We start from the raw sequence: 17,898 nt of genomic DNA on the forward strand, positions 1-17,898 counted from the left end.
GGCTACAAATTGCACGAGCTCACCAAAATTGGACAGTTGAAGACTGGAAAAAATGTTGCCTAGTCTGATGAGTCTCGCTTTCTGTTGAGACATTTAAATGGTAGAGTCGGAATTTGGCGTAAACAGAACGAGAACATGGATCCATCATGGCTTGTTACCACTGTGCAGGCTGGTGGTGGTGGTGTAATGGTGTGGGGGAAGTTTTCTTGGCACACTTTAGGCCCCTCAGTGCCAATTGGGCATTGTTTAAATGCCATGGGCTAACCATGGGCTAACCATTGTTTCTGACCATGTCCATCTCTTTATGACCACCATGTACCCATCCTCTGATGGCTACTTCCAGCAGGATAATGCACCATGTCACAAAGCTCGAATCATTTCAAATTGGTTTCTTGAACATGACAATGAGTTCACTGTACTAAAATGGGCCCCACAGTCACCAGATCTCAACCCAATAGAGCATCTTTGGGATGTGGTGGAACGGGAGCTTTGTGCCCTGGATGTGCATCCCACAAATCTCCATCAACCGCAGGATGCTATCCTATCAATATGGGCCAACATTTCTAAAGAATGCTTTCAGCACCTTGTTGAATCAATGCCACGTAGAATTAAGGCAGATCTGAAGGTGAAAGGGGGTCAAACACCGGATTAGTATAGTGATCCTAATAATCCTTTAGGTGAGTGTATACATTTGTATTGTGATTCTATAACTATCACAATTTTATAAACGTCCTGCATTCTTTATAAATTTTCTGCAGATTAAAAAAAATATATTTTAAACAAATCTCCTACAACACAGGATACTGTGCTGCCTGCTAATGTGTGAATATTTTAGAGCACACCACTTGCAAGATTGCAAAGGAATGGCAACATTTTACCGCTTCAAATGCAAATGCATATAATTTTAAATGTGTACATCATATACATACATCAATTGCCACACAAAAGAATACATCCCTGATACATCACTGAATCAATTTGTTTGGCATTCCAACTGCTGATGACTTTCATTGTCATCATATACAAACGTGATACGGTTCTAAACTCTGCACTAGGAGTGACTTTTCCCCGAGACAAATAAGAGCTTGTGAGTGTAGGATGCAGTCAGGGTAGAGAAAGGGGGGAGTGTATCTTTTATGACAGGACAGCGAGAAGGCCATAATTTTCCTGTGTGAAAGCCTCCCACCTCCTGCAGCCGGTCCCCGAGGAGAGTCAGCAACCTCAATCTGTTAAAAAGTCTGCTTCAGCTGTCTCATTCTTACATAAGCGCATTTCTCATTTAGTCCTCATCTCTCTATACTTTTGACAGCTCTTACTATCTCTTTCTATCAGGCGTTCTGACTTTGTCTCGCAGCTATCTCTTTGCTCACATGACCGGTCATCTTTCTCAGACTAGATTTCTCAGAGTGATTTAATGTTGCTTTACTGACATGAGAAGGAAAAAAAATTCTTTGCTATTAAACCAGTGTAGAGGAACGAAGCCCTGTAGCCTGAACCTTCTGTATGCTTCTCTCAACACATGTTACAATTCTGACTTACAGCTTTGATCTGGCGTTGATGATTATTTTAAAACCAAAACGAACTAGCAGATCAACACAAAACCTTATAAACCAGCAAACATTCTTATCCTGATAACTAATAACTGAGAAATATGCTTTGTATAAAAAACACATTAATCAAAGTTTTGATTTCAAGGACACACTGAGACAACCCACATGCATGTGTAATGTGTCCGGATGCGTGCCGCAGAAAGGCTAGTGCTGGAGCAAAGTCAAAAATCGCACTTCTTTTGCCAGGAGGGTGCTGCGCTGAGACAGAGAGTGCGTCTGAGTCAGAATTGCCCTTTGGAGGTAGGCATTACGCAATCTGCATACTACTAAACTCCCACAAAATGTGCCGCAACCGGGAGACGGATAAAAATCTCACATTTTCAGTAAACTCGTGCAAACATGAATTCTGTTTGCATGAGGAACACAATTAAGGCTAATTATTTTTGCACGGATTGACGTACCTGACAATAAAACCTAAATGTAGACACTGCAAAGTTGTACACGATCATGCTCTAACTAATTAAAAACAAATATTCACTTCCTCCTCTGGCCAGCGGACTGAATAATAAGCGGAACAATTATTTGTAGCTTACTGCAGTTGCCTGTTAATACTTTTTTAAGCCCAGCAGACACCAAGATAACGATCTTGGCTCTTTTGTAGTAGTGATCTTTCGTGGCTTTAATTGGGCCCTGAGTAATGTTTCAGTATGTGATGCCAACTTCCCTGTTTTTTTTTCTTTTAGCACATCCTTAAAATGTCATCTTGTCAAGTCGTACATTTAAATGTTTTTTATGTATTCGTATATAGTAAATGTATATATAAATCCTCCTAAAATGAGGCTGGTTCACTGTGCTGTTTTTAATGTAAACAAATCTTTAAGTAAACAAGGATGAGGTTACACTCATCCTTCTCAGCAGACCAGCACCACTGATATCTTACATTCTGCAGTAATATGTGCCCAGAGCTCTGCTTTTCAACCACAAGTTTATTGCAAATTTTATTCTGAATGCTCCAAAAGCAAATCTGGGGAGTTTGGCAGGACAAACAAAAATCAAGGCCTGAACCTGTTACTGAGACTTTGTGAAAGGCGGTTGCTAGGTTACAACAGAAAAAAAGAAAAAAGATTCTCTGTGGAGAAAAAGGAAAAGGGGGAGCCATCACTCACGACACTTATTGATCTGAACAAGACTGCTGAAGCACTCGTTAAGATTGTTTAATGATAGACACTTGAGGAGTGAGCCGTCACCCTGCCACACAAGCCTATTGTCTCACAAACACACCGCAAACGACTTACATAACCTTCCTATGGAGAGAACTTCTATGGAGAAGATAATCATCATAATTCCTCATCATTCTCTCCCACACAATCTCACGCTTTCTCCTTCGTATACCCCAGGCGACATGGTCTCTTTTAACAACAAAGGACGGCAGTACATTTATTATAGCACGTGCTCTTCCTATTTAACAAACTGGTACTTAATAAATTTTATTTAGTTTATGCCTTCTTATTTGCAGCATCATGTAAAAAGCAAAGTGATATTATGTTACATATTTATATTAAAATGGATAGAATCAGTAATTTCTGTATGCAGGTATAAAATGCAGAATACTAATCTGTGATGATGTGGGTGAGTACTCACCGCTGGTTACCCTTGGCGCTGCCTGCTCTCTGGTTGAGTCTGTGGCTGCAGCAGTCCACCATGCGCTTGAGGATGTACAGGCACTCCCTAAAAGTGGAGAAAAACGGGTAGTGGCTCAGGATGCACAACGACGTCAGCATGCTGTTGCGATTACGTGCCGATCCCCTGGTGCAGCGTTTGGGACGGGGTGACCGTCCGGTGCCCGTCTCTGGTGCACCGTCTCCTGTCGTGGGCACGGTTTGGTCACCCGAGAGAGACAAGGTGGTTGGGTCGCATTTCTCAGTTGCTTCGACTGCAGGGTCTGTCTGAAAAGGCTTGTCTGTACAAAGAAAAATTATAAGATTCTTTATACCTTAAAATTATTATTATTTTTTTTTATTCAGTACATCAACACAAAATGCAGACTGTATCGAGCTAGGTCTGAAGAAGAAACAAACACAATTAGATGATGACCGTTATGCTGTTCACTATGAGCATTGTGTATGATTCCCGCGTGTTAAGAGGCACTGCTGAGGTCTCTGTGTGTCAAGAACATTCTACAGACTGTCCAAAAAAATTTCCCATCATTTGAAATACAGTATGATTATCTTAGTAACTACATGTCCTATCCCAGGGGTCGGCAACCATAATCACCCATGAGCCATTTGGAGCCGTTTCCCACAGAAAAAGAAAACCCAGGGAGCCACAAAACCATACTGACATCTAAAATGAAGATAACACTACATATAGCGTTTAAAAAAAAAAAAAAAAAAAAAAAAAAATTACCTACATCCTATGTTTAAAAAAAAAACAAAACATTATATTGTGTTGCACTTGAAACCAATGAACTGCTACGGGGGAAAACAAAATTCTATTTCAGCATGCAAAAAAAAACATTTTAAAGAAGAAAAAAAAGCTGGGTTGAAGGTTACTTTTAAATAAAATACACAATGTCTGTTTTAGTCCTCCTCGTATTTATGGAATGAAAAAGCAAACTCAAATCGTAGACCGAAAATGCCGCATGCTCCTGTGTGCCATCGTTTTTTAGCGTACTGTATGTACTGGAGTAGTGCAGTCAGCTGTCAACTGAATCTTTGTTTGAAAATGAATAAAAAACAAACAAACAAAAAAAACGATTTATTGAAAAACCGTGTGCTGGCCGGTGTCGCACATCTGCAATTGTGCCGCGCATTTAAAGTGACAAAAAAATTAAACATCATTTTAATGTTATAAGATGACCGTAACCTTTAATTTAGAATTACATAAGAAAAACTTACTAAAATAAAATAAATTTAAATAAAATGCTCTATATTTATTTTCCAAAGCGGCAGGGAGCTCAGGTTGCCGATCCCTGTCCTAGGCAAACAAAATTAAATAGGCTTCATGTTGAAAAATAAAAGATTTATTTATCAAACTTCCAACAACTTATTTAAACGGATATAGATTTTATAAACGATTTCACAGAGCTTCACAAATGCTCAACATGCGCACCGCCTGGGACATGACACACATCAGTTGGTGGTCCAGCTCCTGCCAAACACGCTGTAGTGTATCTTGTGTAACCTTCTCAAGCGCCTCAGTGATTCTCTGCTTGAGTTTTTCAAGAGTTTTAGAGGGGGTATAAGGTCCAGGTTGCTATTACAACAGCACATTGTCATTATCACTGGCACGCCTGATCCAAAAGAAAATCTTTTCCGTTAATCTTAATCAGTTTTTACACATCTCTTTAAAATTTAAGAAATCTTGAGCGAGAATTGGCGATGTAAGCAGACTATGAAGTCATGTTATATTTTTGGGACATTACAGAAATATTAGCTTTAACATGCACAGAGTTACGGCTGACCTTTGCATTCTGAACGTGAGCGATGGTGGCCTCTCTGGAAGGAGCGGTAAAAGTTGAGGCAAATGCCATAGCGCGTGACGCCCGAGTCCTTATCGGTAAGCGTGAAGACGAAGGAGGAATCGTCGCGCAGGCTGACGCGGCGCTGTCGCACGCTCAAGCAGCCTTCCGGTTGGCAGAAAAACACCACGTCTGGGGGCAGAGGGAAGTCTGAGTGGTCCTCTAATGGGTAGCGTCTCAGAAGCTGAGGTGTCTGAGCCACGCTGTCACTACTCGGCTGCCTGAGGGGGGTGGAAGGAGGGGAGGGAAGAGAGAAGAGTTATAGACACACTGATTCCAGTGAACTGCAATGAGCATTTTCTAAGTCCTAATGGCTGTTTTTTTGACAGGACATTAATCTCAGATTAATCTATGATGAACTGTCTAAAGAAATCTTTGATCAAATTTACCAGAATATAGTCTTCCTGTGACAGAGCCCCACTTATCATCATGCAAAAGCTGCATAAATACATTTTTGTAAACTTTTATACACAACATTAACATTTAAACTAAAAAGATTCTAAGCAGCAGAGAGCCTCTTATTTCAAGCACTAAAAACACATACCATCCTGGCACACACCTCAAGCAAACATCTTACACACACTCCCATTAGCCCATGCATACTGAATACCAACACACCCAGTCTACACACAGTAGTTACCACACACTAAGAGCCATTACTCCTAGTAAAACAAAAACAAAAGAAAGGCAAAACGCACATCGAGAATGACATGCATGCGCTCAGGCACTCTTACCTCGCTCCAACTACCACCAGGTAGTCCAGGAGGCGCTGACACATTTTCTTTTTCTCCATCTCTGAAAGAGCAGCAGGTCTAAGTCATGGCAACTACGGCTCTGAGAAGCTCTTGGCTTTGGAGCTGCCCGATCAGGATGCAATTAGAAGCAGGTCATTCTAGACAGGCAGGATCCAAATCATTGTTTTCAGGAAATAAAAGTTCACCTGGAAGTACAGGGAGCAGAAATAAACAGTGCTGATGAATTATTTTCTTATTACTGTAGCAGCGTTTTGATAGTGTAACTAATAATAAAACCATTAATGACAAACATATTTCCTTACCCCCGCCTTATACTTAAGAGACGTGGCTCGGCAAACCTGCAAATGTGTGTGTGTGTTCTTCGCATCGAAAAGAATGCTGAATATCACACCTCTATGTATCACACGAGTGCGTGAGTGGTAACAACAGGTTCATTAAAATTATATGATACTACAATCTGTCCTCACTGTACATCTGTTTTGTAAAGGGAATGTAGCCAGTCATGTAAAAAAAAAGGAAAAAAAAGGGCATTTTATCACGAAAATGATATATAACATACAGTAAAATACTCTTTTACACTTGGTTAAACAAAGAACTTTTAATAACCATGGTGTGCAGTGATATTTAGAGGTGAATGGGCTGGAACTTTAACACTAGATCTCTCGTCGTCTGGTTTGTCTGGTTGCTTTCCGCTTTCCCAAAACAACAGGAGACGCGGACACCGAGTACGAAAAAGTGCATGAACACACACGAGAATAGCCTGGCTGGACTCCATCGTGAACCGTGCCCAGGATAAAGCACTGAATAAATATGTTATGAAACATCATGACTATAAATCAAAGCACAAAACTAATTAAATAAAGCGAGGAAATTATCTCGTTTTGCTACACTTATCAGTATTGCTGGTCTTCCAACATTTTTGTTATCCTGGCAACGCTTGTTCCTGAAACACTTCTGAATACACACGATGAGCATGTCCAATTCCTCCTAATGCATTTTTATTTTGACAGGGCTTCAGCGGCGCGTGTAAACACCTACATACACAGACAGTTGAAAAGCAATTCTGCCCTATTCTCCATGGGATCCATCGACATATGCCGGCACACAATCCAAACCAAACAAACTGACACCATCAAATAATACTCGCTTTCTCATTAAAAAGAAAGGAACCCATTCAAACACAATCTACCAGGATAGCCTTAGCATTTTATCATCATGTCTACTTTCAATTAAGGCCTGTTTACTTTCTGATGACCTATTCCTACAGTACCTAACCCACAGCGTTTTATCAGGGACGAAGACAAATGAAAATGACAAAAGAGCCTGTGTTTATGATGCACGCTGTGATCTGCAGTATATTAGAGTGTTGACTCGAAAGATAAGTCGCAATTGTAAGTTTAAACAGTTTAAGTATTTTTCATTTATGTTACACCATCATAACACAGAGATGTTTAATGCTTGTTTAATGGACATGTCAGTGGTAGTGATGGGAAGTTTGAATAATTTTAGTGACTCGGTTCTTTGAATCTCGTTCATCAAAATAGACAGATATTTTTTTGAGTTATTTAGGTTATTTCGTTCTTTTGATCAGAAATGAAATAAAATGTTACATTTTCAATAAACAGACCCCCAACCCGTCTACGTACACAAATTTTGCATATTGTTTAGTAATGAAATTGCATTATTACAATACAGCCAAGTACATATGATAAACAGAATGTGCAGCTCACCTCCTATATCTTTTGGGCCGTTTTTTTTTTTTTATCTGTTGAACTGCATAGCGTTTATGGGACTCATGTGACAAAAGAACGAACGACTATGAGTAGAAGACTCATTAAGAAGAACAGTTCGATTCTGTTTCCTGAGTACTGCATGGCATAGCGTTTATGGAAGTCACGTGACAAGAGAATGAATGATTTGGCCCAAAGGTGACTTAAAGGTTACTCATTTCTGTTTCCTGTACATAACCTAAGAAGATTTTGTGATGCTTTGCGCACACACTCCCAGTAGAGAATGAACAAATCACTCTCTGAGACTACTTGTTCTTCTGAGGCACGTTAAAAACTTGTTCAAAAAGAACGAATCGTTCATGAACAACCCATTATTTGTCAATGGATAATATTTGATTTTTTTTAAACATCACTAGACAATCAAGACACGTACAGAACCTTTAGAAAGCAGAATCTCTGAACAGATACAGTAAACATCTTTTTAAATACTAGTTCAATATTTTTTTTATTGTTAAGCCAAATTTGGACCATCATTACTCACTCATTTACCTTTAGTAAGTAATTTATTCATACTGATCAGGGGTGGGGTGCCTCTTGGGTCTAAGAGCTACCGGCGTGATTTTGGGAGGTGGAGAACAACTTGAAGGAAATCCATACAGGTAAACATGGAGAGAAACTCAACAGAATCAGTGAAGTGGGCTCTGGATTAAACCCAGGAGCTGTAAGGTCCCTTCACTGGCAACCCTGCCAGCACTACTGTGGTCAACCTTCACGTTTTCTACCTTCTGCATTCAAAAAATAAAAAATAATAAAATAATAATAATAATAATAATTTAAAATCAGACACATAATTTCCAGCATCCAAGTCTCTGGATCCTAATTTTAAACAAATGATTTCATCTCTGATGCTCATCTGTCATTTAAAAAATACATAGATTCTGTTAAAACAAAATTAATGATTGATTGTAGCACACAATGTGAGGCCAGTCTATGTGCAAAAATGATTTCCCATGCTCCAAGAAACACCATTTTACAATTTGAGTCGTGGAAAGCGGTCGTGCCATCAGATAGGGCTGGACGATATGGCAAAAATTTATATCACAATATATTTCTTAATTAGAAATTGATATTATTAATATTGATATGGACAATATTAAAAAGCCTCAGGTAACTCCTGGATGCCTGCAAACTGAATTTGGAAAGTCTATAATACCTCCAGGCCCCTCCTATTAAAATTATATAATTATTTTAAAATAAAAAGAGTAATTTGTTTGTATTATTTCTATTTAGCCTGTACAAACAAGTATGTGAAAGTATAAATGTAAAATAAACTATCAAATAAATAAAACTCAGACTCAGCTTATTAGTAGAATTAGCAGGTGCGCACGCACACGAGAGAAACACGAGAGGAGAGGAAAAATGGATCTTTACCCTCTATGAGACTTGTCACTGTTATTGAAAAAAATTCTATCGTGAAATATATTGATATCGAACTATTGTCCAGCCCTACCATCAGAGAAGAAAAACTCGCATGACCTTTTCAAATTGCCACACAGTCCAATCTTTATGCTTGCTAGCAAATTAAAAACTTTTTCTGTCACTCACTAACAAGTGTTGTTTTTTTTTGTTTGTTTTTATGGCCACACAACTGTTTAGTCCCAATCCTGTGAGTTTTTTGTGTATGTGTGTATATGAAAACGCTCTTACTTTTACTATTAAACATAGCTATAGTTGTTGATTTTTTTTAACCATGCAACTTTAAGTGATCTACATTCAAGATTTTTTTTCTTTACCGGCCACAACTTTAACAAATTTGACGTTTCAGCAGGATCTCTCCAGGTTTTTATAATGTGTTCAAGGGTTCTCAACCTAGTTTCAGTAATTTTAAATCTCCTTAGCTGTTTCTTGGCTTGACGCAGCCCAATAATTTGACCCTTTTGAAACAGTGACTTTCTTTTTGAGCAAGGCAGTGCACATAAGAACAGGCAAATACATCAACTTAAGTGAATAAATATTTTTAAAGTAAAAAGAGAGCGGGGGGGAGGGGGGGGGATATTTCCCACTGAGCAAAGCAAGCATATACAGTGGTGTGAAAAACTATTTGCCCCCTTCCTGATTTCTTATTCTTTTGCATGTTTGTCACACTTAAATGTTTCTGCTCATCAAAAACCATTAACTATTAGTCAAAGATAACATAATTGAACACAAAATGCAGTTTTTAAATGAAGATTATGTTATTAAGGGAGAAAAAAAAAACTCCAAATCTACATGGCCCTGTGTGAAAAAGTAATTGCCCCCCCTTGTTAAAAAATAACTTAACTGTGGTTTATCACAGTTAAAAGTTCAATTTCTGTAGTCACCCCAGGCCTGATTACTGCCACACCTGTTTCAATCAAAAAATCACTTAAATAGGAGCTACCTGACACAGAGAAGTAGACCAAAAGCACCTCAAAAGCTAGACATTATGCCAAGATCCAAAGAAATTCAGAAAAAAATGAGAACAAAAGTAATTGAGATCTATCAGGCTGGTAAAGGTTATAAAGCCATTTCCAAAGCCTTGGGACTCCAGCGAACCACAGTGAGAGCCATCATCCACAAATGGCAAAAACATGGAACAGTGGTGAACCTTCCCAGGCGTGGCCAGCCGACCAAAATTACCCCAAGAGCGCAGAGACAACTCATCCGAGAGGCCACAAAAGACCCCAGGACAACAACTAAAGAACTGCAGGCCTCACTTGCCTCAATTAAGGTCAGTGTTCACGACTCCACCAAAAGAAAGAGACTGGGCAAAAACGGCCTGCATGGCAGATTTCCAAGGCGCAAACCACTTAAGCAAAAAGAACATCAAGGCTTGTCTCAATTTTGCTAAAAAACATCTCAATGATTGCCAAGACTTTTGGGAAAATACCTTGTGGACCGACGAGACAAAAGTTGAACTTTTTGGAAGGTGCATGTCCCGTTACATCTGGCGTAAAAGTAACACAGCATTTCAGAAAAAGAACATCATACCAACAGTAAAATATGGTGGTGGTAGTGTGATGGTCTGGGGTTGTTTTGCTGCTTCAGGACCTGGAAGGCTTGCTGTGATAGATGGAACCATGAATTCTACTGTCTACCAAAAAATCCTGAAGGAGAATGTCCGGCCATCTGTTCGTCAACTTAAGCTGAAGCGATCTTGGGTGCTGCAGCAGGACAATGACCCAAAACACACCAGCAAATCCACCTCTGAATGGCTGAAGAAAAACAAAATGAAGACTTTGGAGTGGCCTAGTCAAAGTCCTGACCTGAATCCTATTGAGATGTTGTGGCATGACCTTAAAAAGGCGATTCATGCTAGAAAACTCTCAAATAAAGCTGAATTACAACAATTCTGCAAAGATGAGTGGGCCAAAATTCCTCCAGAGCTCTGTAAAAGACTAGTTGCAAGTTATCGCAAACACTTGATTGCAGTTATTGCTGCTAAGGGTGGCCCAACCAGTTATTAGGTTCAGGGGGCAATTACTTTTTCACACAGGGCCATGTAAGTTTGGATTTTTTTTCTCCCTAAATAATAAAAACCATCATTTAAAAACTGCATTTTGTGTTTACTTGTGTTATCTTTGACTAATAGTTAAATGTGTTTGATGATCAGAAACATTTTGTGTGACAAACATGCAAAAGAATAAGAAATCAGGAAGGGGGCAAATAGTTTTTCACACCACTGTATGTGCCCTTTTTCAAATTAATTATCGCACACAATATGGGAAATATATTTAAAGTATTAGAGTCGCTATGACTCAACACTGTTGATGATAAATATGTGTGAGGAGACAGTTTCAGGCATGTGGAGTGTGAGTTTCTGGTGTCTACACCCCCGTGCTAATTCACATGTCCATATTAGCCAATTACACTTGGTTTCTAGTGCCCTTCACGTGTATTCTTATACACCCTGTTCACTTTGGAAATGAAACAATAGAATTGTATGACTACAAAATATTTTACTAAACACAGACAACTAGTCTGTTATTTAAGCAAAGACCCTTCAACGGGCAAGTTATACTGCAATGAGTAAAAAAAAAAAAAAAGTCAGGCACTGATGCAGGCAATATAAATGGGAAGCAGATTAGATTAGGTTATTTGACAACTATCTAGACTGTATGGGTCTTCCAACAGGGCAAAATATGTACATCACAGCGTTTCCCCAAACATAGAGTATATGTGGGTGGGCCGCCCAAGTATATTTGCTGCCCCTCTTTGGTTAACTGGTAGCAGACAGTTCCCTCTCACGCTTACCAACCAAAGTTATACTTAATTAGTCACTGTTAAAACAGGTAAATTGTACTGCTGATGGAATATGTATGAATGCATGTACAGTGGAACCTTGAATTACGAGCATAATTCGTTCTCGAATTGGACTCGTATTTTAAAACACTCTTAAACCAAATTTAATTTACCTATAAGAAATAATAAAAACTAAAATTATTCATTCTATAGCTCCAAAAAATAAATACATAAAAATAATGAACATAAAAAAGGGTAAAAATTAAACAAATTAACCTGTACTTTACTAAAAATAAATCCCAACAGTTAAGTGTTTCCGTTTGTGCGCGCAGGCGCTGTGTATGTGTATGTAAGAGAATCTAAAGGAAAAAGCCCCTCCCCTTTCTCTCTTCCCGTCTTACACAGTTACCCTTTCTCCACTCTTTTCACACACATAAAAAAATCTCTCTAATGACACTCGATTAAGCGACACACTAACGGAATCACTGCTGTTAAGTAAAAATAAAACAAATTAACCTGCACCTCACCTTGAGAATGTGACAGAGCAGAGTTTATGTGTAGAGCAGAGAGAAAGTGTGTGTGTGTGTGTGTGTGTGTGTGTGTGTGTGTGTGTGTGTGTGTGTGTGTGTGTGTGTGTGTGTGTCTGTAAAGGCGAAAATTGGTGGGGTCTGTGTGTGTGGCACAACGTCCAATGATGCATGCGCACACAGACACAAAGAGCAGGCTGATACAGAGAGAGAAAATTATAAGAATAAAGATTTTTAACCTCTAATGAAACTTGCTTTTGCTTTACATGCATGCTGTACACACACGCATACAGACACAAAATAAAATATGTTTTACATACAGTACACACACATGGTCACAGTGTTATAGTAAACAGTACACGCGTGCCCGGATGTTGATTGTACCAGTAAAAGACGCGCATTAAGACCCAGCAGTAGAGACGATTTCCCACAATTCCGAAGCGCAAGAGAGAAAAAACGTTGGCTCAGTTGTGATCACGTGATGCTCGGTGTCAAAATAAGAAGTGCATCCTAATCCTAATCCCATCCGCACAATCCTGAGCCATATCCTTTAAAACCATGTGCCTGCACGTTCTCAGAGCCATCACTGCAAGTATATTAGACCTGTGGAAAACATAGTGTACTGTACATGCTGCTAGTAAAACAAAATAAAAACCAAGCAGGGAATTAATATCAAGCAGGTGAACACATTTCTTAGGGTATCCTATTATAAACTGGGTCAATGTGTATTAGACTGTTCCACAAATGTCCCCCAACAACCCATCGGCTATACTGAGGACATCTTCCTCGTGTTTTATTCCTTCAATTCTATCCTTGTTTCTAAGTTTCACTGCACGAGTCAGCATTATGCAATCCTATATTAAGTTAAGAAGTCTCAAGGCATCAGGAAACATGTGACCGTCTGCAAGAACAAAGCAGCTTAGTGAATGCACTGAAATCCTCAGCTACAAAATTCATCTGCTTCATGTAATACATGAGAAATACCTCTGGAATTCAGAGGTTGTGCAAGCTGGTCTCAGGAAGCTGAGACAGAGCTGTAAGTCTTCCTCAAATGTAACAGATTTTAATTCATTTTCATTCGAAACATCACTCACAAACATCACTCACTAACGATGCTTTTACGAACTAGTAATATCGTCATGCAAGATGCAAAACGTCAATAACATCCAGGCTTTTCTTAGCTTATTGGACATTTTTTATATTCTAAGGATTAAGAGCGGAAGGTGAAGAGATACAGGCATGTGACGAAGCACACTGCGTTCAGGGATGATCTGTTATACATCAATTAAACCCATTTAAACTTCTAGCTTGTTAATTCTCCAACACCAGTGTTTCAATATATACTGTATAGTTCCTACGTATGTACTGAACTGTTATACTGTATAGTGACAAATTATTATAAATGGCAAATCATCAGGGTATATTTATTATTTAAAAATAAATAAATAAATAAGCACATCGAAAAAGTTTCACCGTGGTCAGAAAGCTGAGTTTTAGCTCTGGTTCACATTGATCAGTTAGAACACAATCGTTCAAATAAGATACGAAAGCCAATCAAACCTGAACACAGAAGTGGACCGCTGTTTAGAACACGATGTCATCAGTGCTGTCTTTTTTTTTTCTCATCCTCTGACCTATGTGTATATATAGACGCGCGTGTTTATGTGTGTGTGTGTGTGTGTGTGTGTGTGTGTGTGTTGTTTGATGTAACAGCTTGTTCAATTGTGGAGTGTGGAACAGATCCAGGGACTCCAGAGAATCCTGACGTCACATGATTTCACTCCCATGTGCATCCTTGTGTGCCAGGATCTTACCCACTGCAATCAACTCCACGGTAATGAGATTCAAGGCTGACCCGTTTTCCCCATCGGTGCAGCTGGGAATGGATTAAGATACTTCATGGGGCAAAATAAAAAAGGTAAAAAAAGTAAATCATCATTTTTTAGGGCTATGGCTATTAAATAAGTCATAATAAGTGTACTGCTATGCCATAGAATTACTACAAAAAAGCATATAGTACGTTTTAAAGTAGTTATATGGCAGAAAGATTATTTTTGACTGGACAAAGCGCATAATAGGGAAGTGCTCATTGTAGGGTTGGTGGCTCGAGCCATGCTACTTCCGGGTTTGTAGCCTTCTGCAACACACTTAAATGTAAGTGTTGAAAGGGGAAGCAGGTAAAGAATAATCTGTGAGAACAGGGTAGGGTGGACAGTGAAAGGGTGGACTGAAATCAGAATGCCTGATTGGAATAAGTGGAAATATAAATCGAACCTTGGCCTACCTTCACTTTATAAAGATAATAATAATAGTAATAATATGCATAATAATATGTAGTTGCTATTCACATTTAACGATTTTACACGTGTGCAGATAAAGTGCCCTTAAGGAAGCCACAGCGGCAGCCTGGTATCGCAAGGATTTAAACTCAAAAATCAGTAGAGATGGGAATCACCAGGGACCATCTGACATTGATATCATGATGATATCTAAACGGCAATTTGATTTGGGACACAGTTTTTATAGTATTACATTTTTATAAATACTCTGGAAAAAAATAAAACGTTTTTGAGGTCAGTTTGGAGACAAATAAATTGCCACACAAAAGAATGGTGACAACTTTTCCCCCACCATTTCTATCATTCGGTAGGTTTATCATCCTGATTTGACAGAGGTTTTGATTTGTAAGGAAAAAAAAAAAAAAAAAAGCAATACACACAACATATTTCTAAAAAAAACACACCAAATATTTACAGTATGTGACTGGGATCACTAGGGCTGGCATTCAATGGCATTCATTTGCAGCCAGCAACAAAACACTGTAGCTTTGTCCTCTGGACATAATGAAACATGTGAGGACTAAATAAGATAATCTATAATACAACAACAGCCCTAATCCTCACACGGGTTACTCATGTGAGGGAAAAAATACTGAAAATAGATTGTATGTATTTCAATTAATGAAAATCTAAATAAAATAAACATTTATGTTTAATCCATCCTTACACAGTCACAGGTGCCTGCACTCGTCTTGTACACAATAAAATAAATAAATAAATGAGTGTATGCGTTTGGTGCTATTAAAGGACACAAAACTAATTATAGTGACTTTTATGAGTCGGTGTATCAATGTCAAGCTGGCACTGAAATGAAATCACAAGTAGAAAAAAAAATGTGCTATTGATGAGGCTTTCACGTTAAAGTGTATTGCGTAGTATTGATTTTTTTTCCTGCTCACAATTTCCCATTTTAAAATATTGACAAAGACCATGTTATTATCCAGAAGTAATTATTCCCCCTTTAAAAAAAATCAACATAAGCATTCGCACAACTTGATTTAAGGATAGTACAGGGTGCGATACTGTGGGAGCAAATGCAAATAAATTATTTATTTTTTTATTCTGCTCAAAAACAAAAACCAGACAGAGCAGGTGTTTTAATCATTTTAAAATGATAATGAACACTATTCGCATTATTCATATTGTGACATGAACTGTCATTTATTATAATTTTTTCTTGCCAGCCTCTTTAATATATGAAAAGGTAAATAAATATATTTATGTGATTAAGCATAGTTTCGACTGAGTAATCTGACTGAATGATTGGTTTTCCACGAGTAGTGATAATTGACAAAATAGCACTGCCATATTTAACTATCTAGATCACATGTTCTACAATCGTTAATTACACTACCAGTTGGTCGCAGCATAAGTCTAAGTAGGTCTGTAATCTTAACCCCTGGCGTAAATTTTTTTTTTTGTTGTTTTCTTTCTTTTCTTAATATTGTTATCCGTCCTTTTTTTTTTTTTACCTTTCTCTTCTGAAACTACTTGAAAGTGCATTTTGTTAATCTGTAAATGCTGCGAGTGATTTTGCTTGTACACTTTTGTATATTTTGGCATAAAAAAAAAAGTAAGACGAGTAATTAGACAGGTACAGGTCAGGAGTGAAGAATAAGAATCAGCTAACTGATTGAGGATAAAACATTTTTACACAGCTTGATGCCACAGGTTTATAGTGAGAAAGGACAATGGAAAGGAGATTGATAAAAAAAACTTTTTTTTTTTTTAACAGAATAATACAGTAGATTGTAGGTTTGTAAAATGTTTAATACAACGCTGTTTAAGTGCTCCAATGAAAAATTATGACTTGAATGCACTTCCGGAAACTGTGAATTAACGTTCCTGCTGGTTTCGTTACAATTTGCATACAACATTTTATATTCTACATATACTTATATTTTACCTAGAAGCCTAGATGGTTTTTCTTATTTTAACTATTGGATATTGAAACCTTTGACACAGTAGATGTTTTTTGTCCATTTTTCTTTTATATGTTTTAATTTTGTGTATATTTATCTATCTCTCTCCTTATATTTATATATATATATATATATATATATATATATATATATATATATATACACATATATATATATATACACATATATACATATATATATATATATACTGTATATATATATATATATACATATATATATACATATATACATATACATATATATACATATACATATATATACATATACATATATATATACATATACATATATATATACATATACACACACACACACACACACACACACACACACACACACACACACACACACACACTACAGTTCAAAAGTTTGGGGTCACTTGCAAATTTCTTAGTTTTTGTTTACTGATTTATTTTCTACATTCTACAACAATGGGGATTTCAAAACTATAAAATAACACATATGGAATTAAGTAATTACGTAACAACAACAAAAACAACAGTTAGTTAAGACACAGAGGTCAGCCTTTCTGCAATAGTTCTTGGATGAACAGTATTGTCAAGTGCATTTGCAAAATCCTTCAAGCACCATAATGAAACTGGCTCTCATAAAGACCATCCCAGGAGGGCGAGACCAAAACCTACCTCTGCCGCAGACAAGAAGTTCATTTAGAGTTATCAGCCTGAAAAATGACCAATTAACAGCACCTCAGATTAGAGGCGTTATGAAGTCTTTACAGAGCATAAGCAGCAGACACATCTCACCATTAACTGTTCAAAGGAGATTAATGCATTTTTGAACGCCTTCAGCATTCCTTTACAATGTAGAAAGAAATACATACACACATACATATGTGTATATATAATATATGTGCATATAATCCAGTAATTATCCTTCACCGCCTTATAAGTTGCACAAGGCCAGTATTTGCACTTCTGTTAGATGCTATACTGCAGTACCTGTACTATGCAATGACAATAAAGTTGTAACAACTGTAAAATTATTATTATTATTTTTTTTTTAAGTAGATCTGTGTTCTAACGCAGTACTGAGGAGAGAGTGGCTGTCTGCCAAAATCCACATTCAAAACCAGTTACAGACACACTATTAGCAAGAACACACATCTGATAACGTTATGTCATTCATCTTAGCAAACACTTTGTCTATTTAATAACTGCTTCTAGGTCGTTCTAAATTGCCGCTGTGTTGTTTTAGAGATTGAAACCGGAAGTTAACAGAGCTGATATCCTGGAGTCAGTGGAAATATAAAAAGA

At 37.7% G+C, this 17,898-nt stretch overlaps 1 protein-coding gene across 38 annotated transcripts in view; it reads right to left on the bottom strand.

Moving 5' to 3' along the window:
* Positions 1-17,898, bottom strand: part of madd (MAP-kinase activating death domain) — a 69,452-nt gene that overhangs the window by 43,250 nt on the left and 8,304 nt on the right. For all 38 annotated transcript variants that reach the window (XM_053492568.1, XM_053492566.1, XM_053492562.1 and 35 more), the window contains exons 2-4: positions 5,805-6,010; positions 5,014-5,291; positions 3,192-3,510 (exon numbers count right to left, since the gene is read on the bottom strand). In XM_053492568.1, coding sequence (XP_053348543.1) covers positions 3,192-3,510; positions 5,014-5,291; positions 5,805-5,863 — 656 coding nt within the window. In that variant the 5' untranslated portion in view covers positions 5,864-6,010. The remainder of the gene's footprint in view (positions 1-3,191; positions 3,511-5,013; positions 5,292-5,804; positions 6,011-17,898) is intronic.

Source organism: Clarias gariepinus, chromosome 3 (assembly GCF_024256425.1).
Source record: "Clarias gariepinus isolate MV-2021 ecotype Netherlands chromosome 3, CGAR_prim_01v2, whole genome shotgun sequence".
In the NCBI taxonomy this organism is placed as follows: domain Eukaryota; kingdom Metazoa; phylum Chordata; class Actinopteri; order Siluriformes; family Clariidae; genus Clarias; species Clarias gariepinus.